Genomic DNA, 20,936 nt, shown 5'->3' on the forward strand with positions numbered 1-20,936 from the left:
TAAAACCCTGCGCTTATCTATCCAGGAAATTTTCTGAAACAGAACGCCGTTGGCATGTTTCAGAAAAGGAGGTGTTTGCTGTAAAAGCAGCTTTAGAAACCTGGCGCCATCTCCTTGAAAGCGCTAAATGTCCTTTTGAGGTTTGGACTGATCACAGGAATTTGGAAGCCCTCCGCACCCCACAACGTCTCAGCCCTAAACAGATTCACTGGGCTCAGTTTTTCAGTCGCTTTAACTTCCAGTTAAAATTTATCCAGGGAAAGAAAAACTTTCTGGCCGATGCTTTGTCACGGTTACCTCAGGACCGTGACCAGGTGGCAGATGTGATTGGGACTGTTCTCACTGAACCCCAACTGGGCTTGGTTGCTGTCACTCGGAGCCAGACCCGTGCGCAGGCAACCCCGCCCCCAGCCCAGTCTGGGAAGCGGAAAGTGCAAGTTCCTTGTCAGTTACAGAAGGACTTTCTCCAGGCACTGAAATCTGACACTTGGTTGCTAGCTAATAGAGACAATGTTTCTTCTGAAAACGGTCTGGTGTGGGTGGAACACTGCCTTTATGTGCCTGAAACTTTAAGAGCTGATGTTTTGCAGCATTCCCATGATGATAAACTTGCTGGACACTTTGGTTTTGTCAAAACCTTGCATTTGGTTCGCTGTCAATTTTGGTGGCTAACCTTAAGACGTGATGTAAAGTCTATGTTGCTTCCTGTCCTGTTTGTGCCATGTCAAAACAAAAAGGGGGAAAACCACAGGGGCTTCTACAGCCAGTGGCCAGCCCGTCCCTATCTATGGATTTCATTGTGGACCTACCTCCCAGTCAGAAGAAAACTGTCATTTGGGTTGTAAAGGATTTTTTCTCTAAACATGCTCATTTCATTCCATGTGCATCCATCCCATCAGCCCCACAATTAGCGCGCCTATTTCTCCACATCTACCGCCTCCACGGTAGCCCCTCCCATTTAATTTCTGACCGCGGCACACAGTTTACTTCCCAATTTTGGAAATCATTTTTAAAATTGATTGGCACTAAACAAGCACTGTCCACATCGTCCCATCCTCAGACTGACAGTTCTACTGAAATTGTAAATTCCACTCTTGAACAGTTTCTTAGAGCATACATTAACTACCATCAAGATGATTGGGTGGAGTTGTTACCTTTTGCTGAAGTTGCTTACAACAATGCTGTGCATCAAAGTACTGGACAAACCCCTTTTCGTGTGGTTTCTGGTCACAACTTTGTTCCCATCCCTGAACTGCCACAGCCCCCTTCCCAAACATGTTCTGCATCTGACTGGGCTGTTAAACTGTCTGATTCCTGGCCAGTAATTCAACAAGCTTTGGCTGATGCCCAGGCTGCTTACAAGTCTCAAGCTGATTAGCATTCTTTACAACACGACTTCAAAGTTGGGGATCAGGTGTATCTATCTACTAAGTTTATCAAATCACCTCAACCCTCTAAAAAACTTGCTCCCATATTCATTGGTCCTTTTCCTGTTGTTCATATTGTCAATCCAGTTACTGTTAAATTGGACCTGCCTCACAATTTGAAGCGCTTGCACCCTGTTTTCCATTGCAGCTTGCTTAAGCCTGTGCACCACTCGCTGCGTTGGCACCCTCAACCTCCTCCTCCTGCTCCAGTTATGACTGATGGCCAACAACAGTTTGAAGTCAAGGACATCATTGATTCTTGCAAGCTTCGAGGCACCCTGCAGTACCTGGTCCGATGGAAACACTTTCCTCATCCTGAATGGGTGTCTGCCCACCATGTTAACGCTCCTCATTTAGTTAACCATTTCCACTTTGCTTATCCTTTGAAGCCTGCTGCTTAATGTATTCTTCATTTTGGGGGGGCAGTATGTCATGTTCACTGATTCGATGTAGTTTATACATCGTAACGTTTCACATGCCATGGCGCTGACGCACATTTCTGTTTGGGAGGGAGCTGCTGTGAGACCTTGTACCAAGCTCTGTATGTGAAATCAGTACAATGGAATGTGTTTGGGTTATCTTCTCTGCTCAAGGACTTTTCCCGCAGACCATCAGAAACTGTTAGGAGCACCTGGGATTGTGAACTTGAGAAGATTCTATGGGGGGAGGATTTCATTTGCACCGAGGGTTTTTAGTTTGAATTTGGCGCGCTTTCATCATTCTCAGCTTTCTCTGTGATCCTGCATACTATTCTTTAATAAATCAGATATCTTTGAATTCATACTCATGAGTCTGATGGTGTTTTAGAATAGGCAACCATTACAGTAACGTTCAGACAGATTTACAGAAAACATGACAAAGTGGTATGCCTCTAGACTGCAGCACAATATCCAAGGCAAGTTGCGCACACACACCTCTTCCCAAACCCAGGAGGCTGTCTCTGAAGTGTAGTATGAAATCTGAGCCAAGAACATTCTCAGTGCATGCAAAAGTATTTATGGCATGAACAGAATTAGTGACAATTACTGGTAATGGCTGCTCCCCAAGAGGACCCAAATGTGTAGATTTCAGTTGGGTATATTCCATACAGTTTAGAAACAATAGCTGAGCTAGACTTCAGCAGTAGAAATTACTGTGAATGACCTACAGTTCTGTGGCTTAAGTAGACTTGACTTGTAATACCAAACAACTATATGGCCTATAACACCAATAATCATCTTTAGGATCAATTTTGTCAGTGACAATTGTACTGCATTTTGCTAATGGTTGTTATGAGTTTGGACTGCGGGGGAGGGGGTGTTGTTTAATTTACTTATCTGCAAGGATGTAATAGATGTAATAGAATAATATTTCTGTTTTTAATCTGGCCTATAAAGTGGCGCTGCAGGTTAAACCGCTGAGCTGCCGATCGGAAGGTCGGCAGTTCGAAACCGCACGGCAGGGTGAGCTCCCGTTGCTTGTCCCAGCTCCTGCTCACCTAGCAGTTCGAAAACATGCAAATGTGAGTAGATCAATAGGTACCACTTCGGCGGGAAGGTAACGGCGTTCTGAGTCGTCATGCTGGCCACATGACCCGGAAGTGTCTATGACAACGCCGGCTCCAAGGCTTAGAAACGGAGATGAGCACTGCCCCCTAGAGTCGGACACGACTGGACTTTACGTCAAGGGAAACCTTTACCTTTACCTTTACCTTATAAAGTAACGGCACCTTACCTTATATATTGGAAAACTTGGTTTTGTTCCTATCAATGGAAACAATAATTTATTACTGTAAGATCCCTATGTATCTTACAAATATGCATAAGCAGATATCCATTCTTTGTAAGCACCAATTAAAAAAATTACACAAAATGTTATTTTAATTATATGCATGCTATATCTACTTCCTGTGTTACGTCTGGACTGTGGAGGCTTTTGAAAAAGGTTTAATCTGTTTCTAGCTACTTTTCAAAGCACTAATGTAGATAGGATTGCTAAATGTAACTGTCAGGATCTAAACCTAACAGTAAATTCTGTTCTTTTAGATATTAGGACAAGATGAACTACAAAAGGAAGTAACAATTTTAGAAGTTTGGGCTATCTGGTATATTTTAATATTCAACTTACATACTAAAATAAAGAACAAAGTTTGGTATTTGTTAAATCTTTTTATAGTCTAAGCTTGACAAGATGCTGACAATCCCACTGATTTGGTCTGTAGACCTATTTCACATCAGAAGCACAACAACAGAGACATTTTAATGCTTTCCCTAATGCCATTTCTAAATAATAAATCCATTCCTTGAAGCTATTTTTTCCGTTTGAGAAGCTTAAAGGCAGTTTTGGAAACTAAAGAAAAACCGTCTACTTAGGTTTCTATTTCATGCTATTTTAAAGCATCGTAGCATTTAAACCTGTTTACATTTGAATAGCTAATATGAAAGACAGAATCAGGCTTGCCAATTATGACATGTTACTGTTTTAACATTTGCTGCTGTGCTTATAAATAAAAAAAAAAACAGCAGGAAGTTATGTGAATTCTATGCAGACAATATGCCAAGAGATACTGTTATGCTTAAGAGTAGTAGACATGAACATATTGCTCAGCTATAATTGGGATTCATCAAGTGTTCAGCTGGGTATTCACATGTTAAGAATTATCCTGCACCTGCGTAGCTGTATTTGAAAGTTATAAAGCTGAACTGCATTTGGCAGAACCAGATACATGCCTCTCCAGTGCATATGTTCTGAGGAACTGCTGTTACCTTACCTCAATGAGACCTTAATAACAACAAAACAGCAATCAGCCTAAATGCAGCATCCATCAGGCTCCTGTGCCCAGCTGATAATGTTTAACAAAGGATGAGGGCTGACCCCAAATAGCAGCTTTCAAGATGTTAGGTAACAAAATACCTCAAAGAGCTGCAATAGATGTAATGACATACCTAGCAGAGGAGACCCACAATTGTTTCAGCAGCAGAAGGGTGGATAATAGAAGACACTGCAAATACTTAATTCATCCAATATATTATATGTTGTGATAAAATTGATAGGCCTTTCTTAGGCATGCCAAGACAAACAAAAAGATGCAAAGATTTGTAAGTCAACGAACTGCTCACATAAAACACTAGTGTGGTAGACATCCAAATTATGACTCTAGAGATGAAGTCAAAGGGCAGACCCAAAAATAAATGTCCTGAGTTGGAAACAACTTTTTGCAGAAAGTTAATACTTAAGACTCAAGACCACTTTTCCCCTATAAAAATATGTAGGGTCTGCTTTTAATCCACAAAGCATTATGAGGAAAGGCAATTACTAGTAAAAAGCTAACCTTTGTGAAAACAGATAAAAGTCTAATAAGCTCCATGCTGGAGGAACTGGGTACAAGGTAGAGATTTTGTAAACCTTTTAAAAAAGTGCTGTGGAAAAGGGATGAGAAAGCACAGAGTAATGCTCTACTGGAGCATGAAATATAGTAATTGCTAAAAGATAAATTGAAATGGATAAAAACTTTAGTCCCTGAGAATCATGAGAGGATGTCTTTTGCTTCACACAAAGTCTGTGAAAAACCTCCAGTTGGCATTGTCAGTGGATTTACGTTTGCTTTAGTTTCCATCATAATTACCAAGATGTCATTTACGAAAATGCAGGAGATTGGATCCTCCAAGCTGTCAAATACAGGGAAGAATGCTTGATAACATCTTGATTCTCTATGTCAGAGTGAGACTAATTGATGAACAATTATGTTCTAACTTACAGACCAGGGAAAAAAAGCCTGGTCGGTGGGCTACCATGAGTTACCATAACATGTCTTGACCTTACAAACCAGCTTTATAAAGTCCTGGCAATGAATTGTCATTTGTATTCACTTTGTCATATGAAATAGTTCTGGACGAGAGGTGAACAGAAGACTAGTATTGAATTTCAAATATTTCAGATAGAAATGGAAAAGAACAATCCATGAATGAGGTAGATTAATTATCTACTCAGAGTACATCATTTTGTTTGGATCCTTATTAAGGTTTGAAACTACTCTGACATATTTTACTCATAAAGTGTATATTATATGGCAGAGCCCATGCAGTGGTTGTGTTAATTTGTTGGTTCGTTTATCTCGACTGCTGATTGTATGTATTGTATGCCGTTTTTTATTGTTACATGTTTTTGAATAATTTTCAACTGTTGTTAACCATGCAGAGTCATGAATTTGCAATGAGAAGCCATACAACTTGAAATAATAAATGAATAATATAATTGGAAGAATTCACTACTGGAAAACAGTGATATTAGTGATCCCTAAAATTGTGACTAGTCACTATGTAAGACAGAGCAGTAAACGTTTGGTCTGACTGAAGAGCAATAATCTTATTACAGTCATGCACATCAAGTAATTTCCCAGCCATGAAATAGAAGATTTGAGCTATTATTATTTCAACTTAAATATGCATATTTAAATCTTGTCTCGGTTATACTTGAAAATAAATTAGGGCAACTGACTTTAATAAGTAGGGCTAATCAGCCTTCCCTAACTTCATGGCCTGCGTGATTTCAACTCCTAGAATTCTCATCAATAGTTATGCTACTCAGAGATAATAATATTTGATGTTCAAAATACAGAGCTCATAAATTATGATTAATAATTATTTATGTGAAGAAAATAGGAATCATCAGTGTCTAAAGAATACTATGGCTTTAAAAATAAATGTGCTTTATTATCTATATTCATTTGTTTACATATCAAATAGATTGTAGCAGAAGCAGAGCCTAAAAAAGCAATAATATATATATATATATATATATATATATATATATATATATATATATATATATATATATACTGTATATGAAAAGGTGTTTTATGCACATAGTCCTTGTCATAAATACTGGCATGAAATTGGTTTGTATCAAATGAAGTTTGCAACTAATTTTTTCCAAGGAAACACATGCGTTAATGAATTGTTTCTAATGTTCAAAAACAAAATGCTGGAACAAATATTTCTTGTTACTAATGTAATGTATCTCTCACCTGAAAGAACTATTTTTGTGTATATTACTATAATTCAGACTTTTGTATACAAGAAAATACAATTTAAACCATTTTTCCACCAGAGTTTAATTACCAGTTTTCTTGGGACATGTATGAACGATTTCTTAAAATCATTAAGTTGTTGCCAAATTTTAAAAATAATCATATGTATGACAGAAGATAACTAAGTCATTTTAGTTGTGTGTATGTGCGCACTAAGCTTCTGAATATTACTTCCTGCCCAATTCTTGGAGACAACTGAAACAAACTTAATTTATTTTATAGAAGATAATGCACTTTGGGACAGGATGGGTTTATAGGAAAGCTAAAAATATTCTTGACCTTTTTTTTTTTTTTAACTTTCCAACTAGAGTTTTGGTTTACAGTTAGAGGTTCGTACTAAAACATACCACCACTATAACGGCAATAAAATATGCTAAACCAATTGGGCTACATCCAGTCTTATATGAACAAACTTTTGCACATGCCGCAGAATTTCCTTTCTCTCCGTCCCTCCCTGCCCACCGCATAACTTAGGCAGAAACAAACTGAAATCTTGCTACCACAAAATTGTGCAAGACAGACTTGGAAGTGACTTTGCATTTTACAAGTTGCCAGTTGAAATAAAGACAGAACTAATCTCTCCAGGAACATTTTATCTGAGTCTATCAAACTTGTTGAAATAATATCAAAAGAAGCAAGCAAGCAGGCAAACAAAACCTCTTCGCACTTTTAAGAGATTTAATCCATCATGGTGATGAAAATGTAAGAATGGTAACATGAGTTTGGCAAATTCTTATAGTAGTGTAGAGTTAGACTATTGAGTGAAAGATGACAAATCCAACATTGTCTGAGTAGGATGTCTGGAGGTCTTTCTGGACATCCTCTTTCAGAGGTGGAAACGTGGAGCCATGGGAATGCCCTGGAAATCTTTTAAATGTGTAATGCATAACTCATCTACAGATACAGTTCCTTGGTTCTGCTCTCTTGTAAACCAAAAATATGAAAAACTTGTACAGAATGAAATATAAGGCACTTTTAGTTTCTCATCCCTCCTGTACAGGGAGAGACAGGATAGGTCAGACTGTGATACCAAGAGACTGTGGTGTGCATGCACAGTTTTTTGAGGGTTTTCTCCCGGGTTTTTGGTGGGAACCTTCCCACTCCTGTTTTTATATCTGCATTAAGCTTGTATGAGAATTTATTTTACAAGAATTTTTTGCATTCCTTAAAATGCTGCAAAACCACACTGCGAATTTGTTTTTAGACATTAGAGGGGTTCTACAGATTACAAAAACGGTTTATATGCAGCTCTGGTACAGTAGATTCATGTTTGCTATTATGGACAAATCTATGGCATAGAAAAGCTATCTTACATTGCAGGGAGAGACTGAAGCTGAAGAATAATGTGAATTTATTTATTTTATTGATACAACATGCAGACTCCAGCTTGGTCTCTCCAACTTCACTCCACCATTTGCCACTAACTACCATGTGGGAAGGAATCCAGGAAGTACAATGAGCCCCTGGAGAAATCCTTTTCAGTGAATAATTCAGAGATCCAAGATCCCCAGAGAAAATATCACTAGGATATCTGTTGAGGTCAGATATCACTAGTAGCACTGATATGCCTGTTTCCTATTTGGGTTTATCTTTTTACCTTTTGATTTCTGGATATAGCTGCCTCTGATGGTGTTATTTATTCATTATGTTTACTACACGTGATATATTACTGATGACTACTGAAGTAATTGTAGACATATGTAGTAGCAACTGCTCCAATGATTCTGAAGAAGGACTTTCTGACTAGGTAGTTTCATGTCACTTCTCCCAGGAAAATACTAGAGTTCTCAGATGATTCACTGGATTCTAAACTTTTAATCAAGGAGTTTACATCAGCACATCCATCATTTAAGGTTGTTTCATCTCCAAGAGGTCCCAGGTGAAGGGTACAGTTAGAGAAGACACAATGCTTGGTTCCATGTCATATCACCACCTTTTGAAATTCTTTGCATACTTGAAGACAAAGGATGCTGACAATTATCAGCTTCTTCTTGCTAAAACCAGATGTGAAACCTGTTGGTTGAACAACTGGCTTCCTTGGGAGTTCTATGTGAATCTGCATCATACAGTCTAGTACCTGCTGTGCTACTGGGTAGCTCAACTAAGGTACTATTTATTTTATTCTACTAATTCAGGATTTCTGATACCTTTTCCTCCATTTCAACCAAAACTTAATGCCGGAATCCTTAATAGCCCATAAAGATGATACAAAGCTTTCCCGTCCCCTCGCTAACCACTAGGAATCCTACTAGAAGTACATTCTGCCACCCCAAACTGAAGTCTTCCGGGAAAAAAAAATCAACATTTCATTCTATAAAAAAGCTAAATTCTGCAAGATGTGTAAAATGACTGACCCACATGATTTAAATATGTAATTTATTATATATATTTTTGGCAAGGAAATCTTGTTTCTTGACTACTAAAACCCTTGCTGTTTCAGAGATTTCACTAGTAATTGTTCACACTTACAGCAATTTGGTATAATTTTCCCTTTAGAAAAGCAAACTGAAATCTCAATATGCTGAATGCTACTACCTATTGTGTATTTTATGGAATTTTTAATATTGTCTAAAAAGGGTGTGTAACCTTTTTGGGACTAAGATCTGGTCTCTGAGTGGACTACATTCTTAAAAAATGGGCAGGGCCAAAACAAGTAAGTGAATGTAGCCAGAAGAAAAACTAACTTCAAATAAATTGCCTGAATTATATATAATTAGCAGAATTACTTTCTACATTGCATGTTAAAAATTATTTGGAACACCTTTGGGGAGGTTTTGTTCCCACCTGGTATGATATATACAATCCTGTGATTCCTCCTCCTAATTGTTGTTCCACAGACTCATACTCAAAGGTATTTCTGAAGCATTTACTTGCACACTGTCAGCTTACATTATGCTTTGAAATGCTTTACTTTTATTTTAACAAAAAAATTTTTTAGGAGGGATTATATTTAGTACACTTAAAGATAGGTATTTAAAAATGACCAGCTACTTTACAAAAGTATGTTGCTGCTGAATATTTTTGTACATTCAGAAATATTTATTTTAAATATTTATATTTTATAATGCCTGGAGGTAAATAATTACTTTTCTGAAGCTGATCATCTTTATTAAATCTTTGTACATATATAGAGTCTAACTTTAAATTAAAATAATGAAAAATCCTTATATGTCTAAAAGCCAATTTGAACAGATTATGAACTACAGATAATGAAACACTTAAGATGTACTGTGTTAAAGCAATGCTGCTTCTTCAGAATCTGCTAATAAATTTTATGAAGTTGAATTTATATTATCACACTTTGCAGTCTGAAGGAAGAATGAAGATAAAAGTCTGATGTTGTTAGATAGTGAACTGGTTCCAATTTGCAGTTCTTAATTTGGATAGCTAAAACTGCTACAGATGGAAACAATAAACAACTGTAGCAGATGTGATTTCCTTTATCTCTGCTTTAACTCTAAATTCCTGAAGACCTTTTTACATTTAATTACCATATACTGTTCTCCTCCTGACAGAAAAACTTAACTGGCTTGAAAGTTCTTTTTAATCATTTTTAAACCAAAGTCTAAAAATCATAATTAGGGCTTCTTGTCATGTTCTCTCAGAGCAATCCTGAACCCAATTCAGAGGCCTCCAACATGGTCAAAGTCCTTCTGACAACCGGTCAGGAGGTATGAGGTGAGCGTGGTACACAACTTGCTGACCGTCAGCATGTTTTTACCTCCCTGAGAGAACAAAAAATTTCCTACAGATCACAAAGAGCTTAGCTGAAGTCAATGATTCTTGACTTTCATTTTGTTTGGGAAAGTTGTTCAATCAAGTGTTTAGGATCAGCCATGGCAAAAACACAAAAAGTATTATTTATACTTGCTGACCTCTAATTAAAATCACCTGGAGGAGGAACACTTGCTCTTATATAAAGTGTACAAACTTGCCAACGTTTCCCTGATTGCTGAGTTATGGTCTTGTCTAGGATATAAACTTTAAACAAGAAGAGCCCTTTAGGGAAATTCACACTATTTATGAAGGGTTAACAGAACTGCTAATGGGTTTACCAGTAGTTTATACAGAGTTTCTGATCCATCTAAGCTTAAACACGTGAGCTGCTACTCACATGATGGGACTTTTCTCCGTCACCTTTTCTTACACACAAAATTTACTCCAGATGGTCCCCAACTCACCTGAAATAGACTTTGAGGGTACACGGAGCAAGGAGGAAGAAGAGGATTCTCTCTTGCTAATGATAATATTCCATCACTGAATGAATATCACTGGACATAATTCAGTGTTATTATATAGTATCCACTGTGCCATAAGATATCTATATATCTTATGTACTTCCTGTGCTACAACTCAACTTAGCATACTGCATCAAAGTGAAGCTCCTTCTAGAACATATTCTGTTCTTAGGTATACATTTGCCTTAATAAAGCAAGGTCTTAAAAACTGTTGACCAATAGGAAATCCTGAGTTTATTTATTTCATTAATATATCACAAAAATCATACAACTCCTGACAGGTTGCAATCATAATATTTAAATAAATTAAGTTTGTCTTGTGACTTCAAATCATTTCATGTAGCATTTTTCCCTATTTTTACTAATTCAGCAGAGTTTGAGTGAACTAGTAGTTTTTAATTTATAACTATATAACGTGGGTTAATCTTATCAGATATATTTATATGACGAATAAATACAGGGAATAGGCCACTATTTCTACAGATTTTACTGCCCTCTAGTGGTCTGAAAGTGCTGCAAATTGGGAAAAAAATAAAACAGTAGCAATGTATTATATGCCCCAAAACTTCCAGTAGAGAGACTTTATTTTCAAAAATTCCATAAACCATCTATGAAAATTTACTACTTTACTTTCAATAGTGCAATGTTTTTTATTGTTTTCTTTAACTTCAGTCTTACCAAAAATGATCTAATTCAAGATTTAAAATTGATGTTCCTTTGAACCATATTCAAATCAGCATCCTACTTATGGTGTGTCAGCACTAGACCATTCGAGCATTCACACAATGACAGTCAGGAGATCAGGATCCCTTAAATGCTTAATGAAGCAAAATGACTAGGACAGAAGTAAAGCTGTGAATGGAGAATTCCTGCTAAAACATACATTTAAAACTACATTCCCTTAATTGTCTTCCTTTCCCACGAAAGTATGTCACCCCGCTTCCCATCCAGGTGGTGTTGCTGGTGTATCTCTACTGACTGGCCTTGATGTGAACCACCATAAATCTCTAGCCATAATAATGCAATTCACACTCCATCCCAACACCCCCTCCCATCTGGTGACAGAGAGTCTGACCCATTGATAAGGAAGTAATGGAAGATGCTCCAATAAGGGGTTCTGTGAACCTTTTGATCGGAGGAATCTGACATGGTGACTTCATTAAATCCTTAAATCAAACAAGAATATTTTCAATTAATTTTCCATTTTTGGAAAACTTAATGAAGTTCACTAAGACCAGAAGACAAAAATATCAAAAGCAAATGCCATGAAACTTGTTTTTTGCATTCAGCCAATATCTTTTCAATAAACAACTTTTAAATACCTGTTAAGGAATCTGTATATAGAGATGAAATACATGATAAAACATGAAAACAAAGAATTTTCTTAGAAGAACTGATTGATTGACTATGTGCCATCACATCATTTTCGACTATGTGGTCACTAGAAGTTGAAAACAACTTGATGGCACATAATCAATCAAACAAACAATTCCTCTAAGAACATTCTTGGTGGGACACAATAGTTATCCTAATTGTTTTCAGACATCATACATTATTTATAATTAGTAGTTTTACTACTGTTACATCACATATTTCTCTAAACTATTTATAAAAAGATATAATTATAAAAACTAATTTAGTTTATACGAGTGTGAAATCATCATTTGACAAATGAATGAAAAATAAATGATTCTGTAGGAATAGCAAGATTCTTGCCTTTTCCTGGGTTGACTGCAGCAGGTAAACTGTCCCAGTCTAGGGTCCATTTAGGGCAAGGATGAGGAAAAAACATTGCTTCAATCCCTTTTTCCTGCATTTAAAAGAAACCAGCAATTCAGAAAACTGCTAGAAATGTCAAAAAATACCCTATCTGTACAATGTACTATGTATTAAAGATATCCTGGTATCAGTTATGTTTAAAATAGGTTTACTACAGACGAATCATGTCTTGGCCTTTATATCTATCAAAGTAGATGACCCAGAAAAGAGTTGCAATTGAGCTGGCCTAAAACTGGCATTGTTTTCTTACAACAAGAAACAAAACATCTTCTGTTCAAATCATCACTCAACCATGAAGTCACTCTGCAACTTGTCTCTGCCTTATAAGGATTACAAATATAAAATATTTTTAGCACTTAAGATAGAAGTACTTAATTATGTACTTAAGTAATTAATACATTTCTTCTCTTCCATTACAGTACAGAATTCCCGCAGCAACCAAAACTCAATCTATTTTCTGGTTAAAGTTTCATTATCATTGATGCAAAAGCAAATTATTTTATTTTGCTACAGAGAATAATTTAAGAAAAAGTTTAAAACATTGCAAATTTGACTGAAATATCCACAGTTCTTGAAAATACTTCTAAAACATCAAGTAGAATATTTCTATAGTTAACATATCTAATCTAATAAAATAATTACCTACCATTAACTTTGTCATTGTTCGTCTTGGTCCACCTATAAACTGAGTATCCTCTGGAACCTTTTCGGTCTCTTTAAAAACTGTGCAGGCACTCTGCTGGCACTCATTTTGTAAAGAGTGTGATTCACTATTCAGGAAATTTTTTATATTGCATTTGGCAGTGGCTTGCTTTATTCCAGGTACTTCTTGAACCCTTTGATACCAGCTCAGTATTAAAGGCAGCTGTAATACGTTGTTTTGGTGTTTCTTGCAGACAGCCTTAAAATGATACAAAAAGTTTATGAACCCAACTGATGTACAAAAAGTGCCTTCCCTACTGAATATGTACATTAGATAATATGTATACCCAATGAGGCTGGTTTTCCTTGATACAGTACATGCTCATAGATGGGATGATTCATGGCCAGTAATTTAGGGATCTCAGAATTCCAAAGAAAAACTGGAGATTTTGTACTCATTGCTAATGAAATTTCTAGAACTCCAAAATATAAGAACAGATTGAATTGCTTAAAATCATACACCTATCCGAATTACCATTTATTCTGTCTCTTCCATGGGATACACAAAGTAAGCTACCGTTCAGCATTTATCTTTGTAGTGGCAATGCGGAAGACCATTGTATTTCAAGGAGTTTAAGTGATATATTTTGATTTCTCCTTCCTATTAAGAAAATGCTAGAAGTCTAGAGTTCATTCTGAGCTATGTTTAACCTGCTTGTTTTTTCACTTTTACTTAGAAGTGGGGGGCAGGGGAAGAAGAGCAAACCCCAAGATTGTTCACATTAGCACTAGCTTTTCTGTATCGCTTCCCAGGCTCTTGGATTATGTTATAAACAGGTGCCCAGACCCTGGGAACTATCCAGGTCAGAACCTGCAGTCTTGGCACCATGGAAACAGGGTCACAAGGCTTTAGTGCTAGAGTTTGGTGCTTGGCCACAGACCCTGGCAATGGGTGCTGTGTGCAAAACTGGCTTGGGGACTCTCCGCTGTCACTTTATTGGCTCTCCCGACAGCCCTTGTGAAATTTTTTATCATCTGGCTTGGTATGTTTTCTTGTGTTTCTGTTTAATCTGCATGAATTGTGTTTTTGTTTAAATCGTTTGCTTAATAAAAAAAAACTTAAAATCTCTTTACTCACTGGTGTGCTTATTGTCTCTGGATCTAAAAGAATAAATTGTCTGGGCACCTGATCACTGCTGGGACACTTGGCAGAACAATCTTTATGCTGCATTTAAATTTCACAGACTGTTTTTTTTTTGCAGAGGGTGGAGGTAGGGAGAAGACAAGGCAAACGTATCTTAATTTAATAGAAGTTTCATTTATCCTATGGCTCCAGTTAGGCATTTCCAAGCTAAAGACACATGGGCAGGATATGTTAACTTTGCAGAAAAGCTTAGGTGGAATTATACTTATGCTTTACTGTACTAAATCATCCAATTATTAATGCTGTTCATGACTTAGTGCTACTGAAAGGAGTAAGACAGATACAGTTATTAGTCACTAACTTGTAAGACGAGATTGGATGAAACACTGTTATGGTCTAAATAGCATGAATATTTTGACTTTTATTAAACAGTATGAAACATGCAACTAAAATGAACAAATAAGCAAAAAACCCTAACAGAAAAATCCTGGTGCTGCAGTTTGTTTTTTATATTAAAAAATAAGCAGACATGGAGTGGCACTTGTGGGAATGTTACACATGCTAGTTTACTGCCATGTATTAATTAGGATAGGAAAATGTCTTTAGATTGTCCATCCATGTAACAGACTAAACAGTTTATTTCAAACAGGATTATCAATGAAAACTTACGACCTACTCAGAAAATATTAAATGTTATAAATCCTGTTTAGTCAAGCTGTCCCAGGCAGGTATAGACAAAGAAGGATCTAGAATTATGATTATACTGACCTGCAGAAGCAGCAGCAATCTTAAACATACCTACTTAAAAGTTGTATCTACTGAAAGTAGATTAGCAGTTAACTGTCTTTACTCCTAGATCTGTATATATCAAGAGAAGAGACTATCCGTAGGATAAAGATGAACAAACACATGCACAGGCTGCAAGGGTTGAGCACTTACCACAACTTATTATTGTTAAGCTTTTACCTGCAAAGAACAAGGGAAAATGTATTCATTCTTACCAAAAAATGATGGATACATGGCAACAGAACTATGTCTGTCAAAGTGAAATAAAGCCCCTCAGCAAACACATGCTCCAAAGGTGGAAGTTCAGATGTTTTTATTTTCCTAATGTGAGATGGCTCCCTGTTGGTAGCAACTGGCATCTTCTGCAGGGTTAGTTTAGAGAAAGCTGTTCTCAGTTCCAAATCTGCAGGAGCAGATTCCTTATTTTCTACAATCCTGTCTTCTTTTGAGGAAGTATCAGTGCTTGCTGTCTTGTCAAATATCTTTTGCTGTTGAACTTTCTGTCTTCTAATTTTGTCATCGTTGTGTACTCTCACAGGTTCCCCCAATTTCTTTTCAAACTGCAGTATCTCTTCGGGAATATTCTGATGCTGCTTATGAGACACTTTCAGAAAGTTTTCAACTGCCAGAGGAATGCTGATTTCACAAAGTCTGGTCCATTCACTAACCTAGAAATAAATACAGGCCAGGGTGATGCAACAGTTGAAATGCTGGATTACAGCTGGGAATATTAAGTTTCTAGTCCACTCTCAACTAAGTAAATTCAGTGGGTGACTTTGGGATAGACACTGTCTCTCAGCCCAACCTACCGAAAGGCATACAGGATAAAATGCAGATGTTAATCTTCAGTTCCTGGACAAAATATGGGCTATATCATCATCATCATCATCGCCATTGATGATGCTACAAAAAGGCTGACCCTTTAGCTGAGGGTTAGTATGACAACAACAATCAGTTGTAAGACATAAGTATTCTAACAAATGATTGAAATGACATACGTACATAAATTATTCAGTTGTTTTTGCAGCAACAGAAATAAATCTCTACTCATACCCAGTGGATCAGATTCAAAAGCTAGCATCGTATACCTATACCTCTAAGTTTGTAATCCTCAAAAAATGGCCTTGTTTTTATCACATAGCAAGTCAGTTCTGAAGCTGAATTAAAATTCGTAAGACTTTAAGACATAGCACTGCCTAATATTCAAAGAAAAACAAGAATCTGGGGGATATTCTATGGTAGTATATGTAACTATTTTATATAGCTTGTTTTAAACATCTAGTTTTGTGCTATATAGACATATATTTTGCTTTTACATACTAGAAGATCATGTAGAAATATATCTGATCTTGATTGCAAAGCATATTATAGTATTTTAATCATAAACTCACTTCAGCACAAGCTTTCAAACAGGTCTTTTTAAAGCCCAAAAGTTCCAAAACTCCTTTCTTTGATGGATCGGCCTCATAGGTTTTCTGTACTATATACCTCAATACCACAGCAAGTCCTGCTCGACAAAATCTTCCATTCTTTTCAACAACAACAGGTAAACAGCAGCATTGAACCATCACAGGAAGTTCAGATCTTTTGATGAAGCTAATCTCCGGGTACTTTGACAGTATTTCCTTGATATGTTGTGCATCAGAAGTTATTTCACTTGAAGATACTAAAAATATCCTGAAGGTCTTACAATCACAATATGCCAACAGAAACAAGGATATAGATGTGTGCAGAGGGTAGATACAGTCTTCATGCTGACTGAAGTAGTCTAGATATAGGTGGTCTTCAGCAACACTTTTCATTTTTTCCTTAAAGCAAGAAATACAATTTAAAAAAACAAGAGGTAGTATTATCTATTTACAAATCAATGTAGTATACCCTACAACTAGAACCCTAAGGTAAAATAGATCATTCCTTTGTTTTTTCTTTTAGAATACTTACAAACTAGAGTTGATTTGTGCTATGTCTGGACAGCAGTTCAACACTGAGTTCTCTTCCCTCTGAAATATTTAGGATTTTTTATTTGTGTCAAGTCTAACACCATTATGCTATTCCACCTTTCACATTACTGGTAACTATTAGAATTAAATTAAAAATAATTTAGGAGCAACACGGATATATTCTTGCGCATTTCTAGGAAGATAGAAAATTCAAAAGAAATATTCAGTGATGCATTACCATTTTACAACTTTCAAATGGTAACCCTTTAACACTAGATGGCATACCTTCAAAACAGTTTTAGCGAAAGACTGTTATCAAATGGTATTATAACAAAGCCAGTCACTATTTGCAAGAATATCCAGACAGTACTTGGTATTTTGGACTTAAGATACTGTGAAGTGTTGATCAGCCAATATAGTTAGACTGGAGCTGTACACTAATTAAGGTGTGAGAGGCATCTCTTTAGAACATTCTGTGTGTACACACTACTAGAGTAGTAATTTATTACATTGTTTATATATTGTAAGAGCATTTCTTTCAGGTGCTAGTAGCAAAATAGCAACCCAAAGCATTTTTTAGAGTAAATTACACTAAATCAATGGGATGCACATTCAAGTAAACACACTAAAGATGTAACACGTAGGTACATGTTCTGAAGGAGGACCTGATTCTTAAATGAAATACTGTAAAGTATTCACTGTTTTAATTAGGAATATTCAACAAACTATCCAGCGTTTCCACAACTTTATTTTGAAGCACAGTTATCACCATTTTAACCAGTAGTTCTTCCCTTTCTTGCTTAATACGGCATGAACTGTGCAATTACAGTTTCTGCTCATTAAGTCCTAAGGACACAATCGATCGTCTTACATCTATAACTATAGCCTCAGCTTCCTAGATGATCCTTTTCAGCCAATGAACTAATTCCAGTCTTCCTTTACTAGAGTTAGCTAAAGAAGGAAGTGACTCTCTACACTACTTTTAAACTCATTATGTAGAAAGAAAGGAGGTGACACTCTCAATTAAAAGAATGCCCAAGGCAACTACATTATTTCTTATTCACAGCTGGGTCTCAAGCAATAAGAACTCCTTTCACTGGAGAAAAAATACTAAACGAATATAAGAATACCAATAGAAGGGTATTTCTTCATTTCATCTTTCTAGATTTGTTTTCCTATGGTTATTGATACCTAAAGAACTATAACCCCAATTTTTCAGTTTCACAGTGGATTTTTTTGTTTATATATCTTTCACTTCTCCTACAGATGCAGTATGCAGAATTCCTCAGAAATTATACATGCTATAACTTGCTGGCCTTGTTTGATACACAAACTCATGTTTTAGAATGCATTTCTGCTCTTTTGAAAACATTTCTCTCATGCAAAGGAGCTGAAATACCTTGCAAATGTACAATTGGAGTCCTAGGTGCTCTCTGGGCCTTGTTTTCTTGCAGACGTTTCATTGCCAGACTAGGCAACATCATCAGTGCGAAACACTGATGATGTTACCTAGTTGGGTAATGAAATGTCTGCAAGGAAACAAGGCCCAGAGAGCACCAAGGACTCTACAGTTCAACCCTGAGCTTCAAATATTATCTTCAAAATGTACAATTCATCTTATTTAAAGAATACTACTGTCTCTAGAATACTGCATGTATCAATACATAAGCTAGTAAGCATCAACATAAGATCGTTTTTTAAAATAAAATATAAAGCACTAACACTCACAGATCATGGCACAGCAAGTGCAAGATTGACACCCTTAATTTGGTCTCATTATATTTTATGTTCATATTTAAAGCACGTCTATTAAAGCCCTTTATGTTACTATATAAACAAATCAATGATGTTACACAAAATATTTATCTAGGAAAAAATCAAGGTAGGAAATAATGACCAACGCAAGACGTTGCTGTATATTCAAAAAGGTATTTGCTTTATACCAATGTGACTTGTCCCTCAAACAAAAGGCTCTCATCCTCAAATTTAAAATTTGAGCTATTTACCTCAGTGACCAGATTGATTTTTGCTATTATAAAATATAAACTATCAAAAAATATAAGTAATGCTTTTTAAAAATGCAGTAATGTTATTGCTTATCCATAAAGTTTCAATTATAAGCCAAAATCTTGGGAAATATGGTTTTGCACAACTATTCTAAATAGACAAATAAATAAAACTGAGATGTTCCAAAGTTAGAATTCAAGATAAGGACTCTTATGATAATTCAGGCTGATAATTTATTTTTCCTATATAAAAGACTGACAATAAAATACAGTCTACATAATTTTTTTCACCATATTATACAGGAAAATATGTCATCTATGGTTATAATTGCTGCATGGTTTGCCAAGCTTTGGATAAGAACTGAAGGGCTGGCAAACCTAATTATGAACTAAGTCTGCCCTCTTGACTGTGCAATGCTGTTGTTTGTTTCCTAGCTCAACAAATGAAAATACAATGAAATAGGATCTGAAATGAACACCTTTTCAGGGGAAATGGGCGGTGATGGAAATTTGAAATATAAATAAATAAATAAAAATACTGTACTGAAAATACACATTAGAGTAGCATGTCTTTTACATGACTATTAACAGAATTACATTCAGAGACGATAAATCTGTTAATGGCTACAAAGCATTACAGGTAGTCCTCACTTAACAACCATTCATTTAGTGACAGTTTGGACTTACAACAGTGCTGGAAAAACCAACTTATAACCGGTACTCACACTTACGACTGTTGCAGCATCTCTGCAGTCACATGATCATGATTTGGGTGCTTGGCAACCGGTTTGCATTTATGACCGTCGCAGCGTCCCATGGTCATGTGATTGCCATTTTCGACCTTCCTGGCTGGCTTCTGGCAAACAAAATCAATGGGGAACCATGTGGTTTGCTTAACGCCTGTGATGGAATGTGTCTCTGAGGAGGGAGGAGGTGCAATGGAGGTCACAGGAGAGGAAGGGGGGGTGTATTCCAGGGGGAGAAACGATCTTACAGTTTGGAGGACCTTGGGCAGCCAGCCAAGAAGCTGAGACAGGACCCACACTTAGATTGCCTGGAGTATTTCTCCCTAGCACCTTTTGGCTTTGCTCAGTTTGGCAAGATTCTGTGTATGGTAGAAACAGTAAAGAACTAGAGCTTAATTCCTGGCTCAGTGTTGTTTCTTCACCTCAACCCTGACAACATCTGTGATTTGCTTAACTACTGCCACAAAAAAGGTCATAAAATTTGGTCAGATTCACTTAATGACCACTTTGCTTAGCAACCAAAATTCTGGTCCCAATTGTGATTGTTAAGCGAGGACCACCTGTATAGTTCCATGTGACTTGGCTCACATACTATGCTAAACCATATGGCTTGCTTGGATTTGGTTTGTGCACTGTTCTTTCAGGATCCTTTCCCACTTTTAAAAATGATGGAGGACCCCAAAAGAGCTTTGTTTGTATGGATTATATTTATTAATATTTACTGTATTAAAAATTAAAGTTGACACATTCACTGCTGCTACCATTTCTCACAATTGTTTGATGGGATTTTAATATTCTATTATTTTTCAACATAGGCTGCCAAATAATTTTGATTTCAAGGGTCCCTGAGAGGGTCTTGGGGGGCCCCTAAGGATCCTAGGGCCACACTTTAAGAAACACTGGTCTAGTGTCAGCAGCTGTTTTTCCAAAAAAACCAGACAGGAACCACTTCTAGATAAAATAACTAATCTCAGTATAATTACTGAAACAAACCTGAACTAGATATGTGGCTCTCTGGCTGGATATGCACAAACCACAATGGCTGTGTTTACCGAGGACATAAAAATAAAACCAAAGAAATCACACTATGGCTTAATGTGTGATGCAGTGTGAATAATGCCTCTTTTAGTCTCCAAGAGTCAATCCACCCTCTTCTCCGC

At 36.5% G+C, this 20,936-nt stretch overlaps 1 protein-coding gene across 2 annotated transcripts in view; it reads right to left on the reverse strand.

Annotated features, from left to right (window-relative positions):
• GSTCD (glutathione S-transferase C-terminal domain containing) overlaps positions 1–20,936 on the reverse strand; it is a 54,955-nt gene that overhangs the window by 32,889 nt on the left and 1,130 nt on the right. For both annotated transcript variants that reach the window (XM_063309609.1, XM_063309608.1), the window contains exons 2-6: positions 17,026–17,084; positions 16,476–16,892; positions 15,300–15,752; positions 13,159–13,413; positions 12,450–12,543 (exon numbers count right to left, since the gene is read on the reverse strand). In XM_063309609.1, coding sequence (XP_063165679.1) covers positions 12,450–12,543; positions 13,159–13,413; positions 15,300–15,752; positions 16,476–16,886 — 1,213 coding nt within the window. In that variant the 5' untranslated portion in view covers positions 16,887–16,892; positions 17,026–17,084. The remainder of the gene's footprint in view (positions 1–12,449; positions 12,544–13,158; positions 13,414–15,299; positions 15,753–16,475; positions 16,893–17,025; positions 17,085–20,936) is intronic.

Source organism: Candoia aspera, chromosome 8, assembly GCF_035149785.1.
Source record: "Candoia aspera isolate rCanAsp1 chromosome 8, rCanAsp1.hap2, whole genome shotgun sequence".
In the NCBI taxonomy this organism is placed as follows: Eukaryota; Metazoa; Chordata; class Lepidosauria; order Squamata; family Boidae; genus Candoia; species Candoia aspera.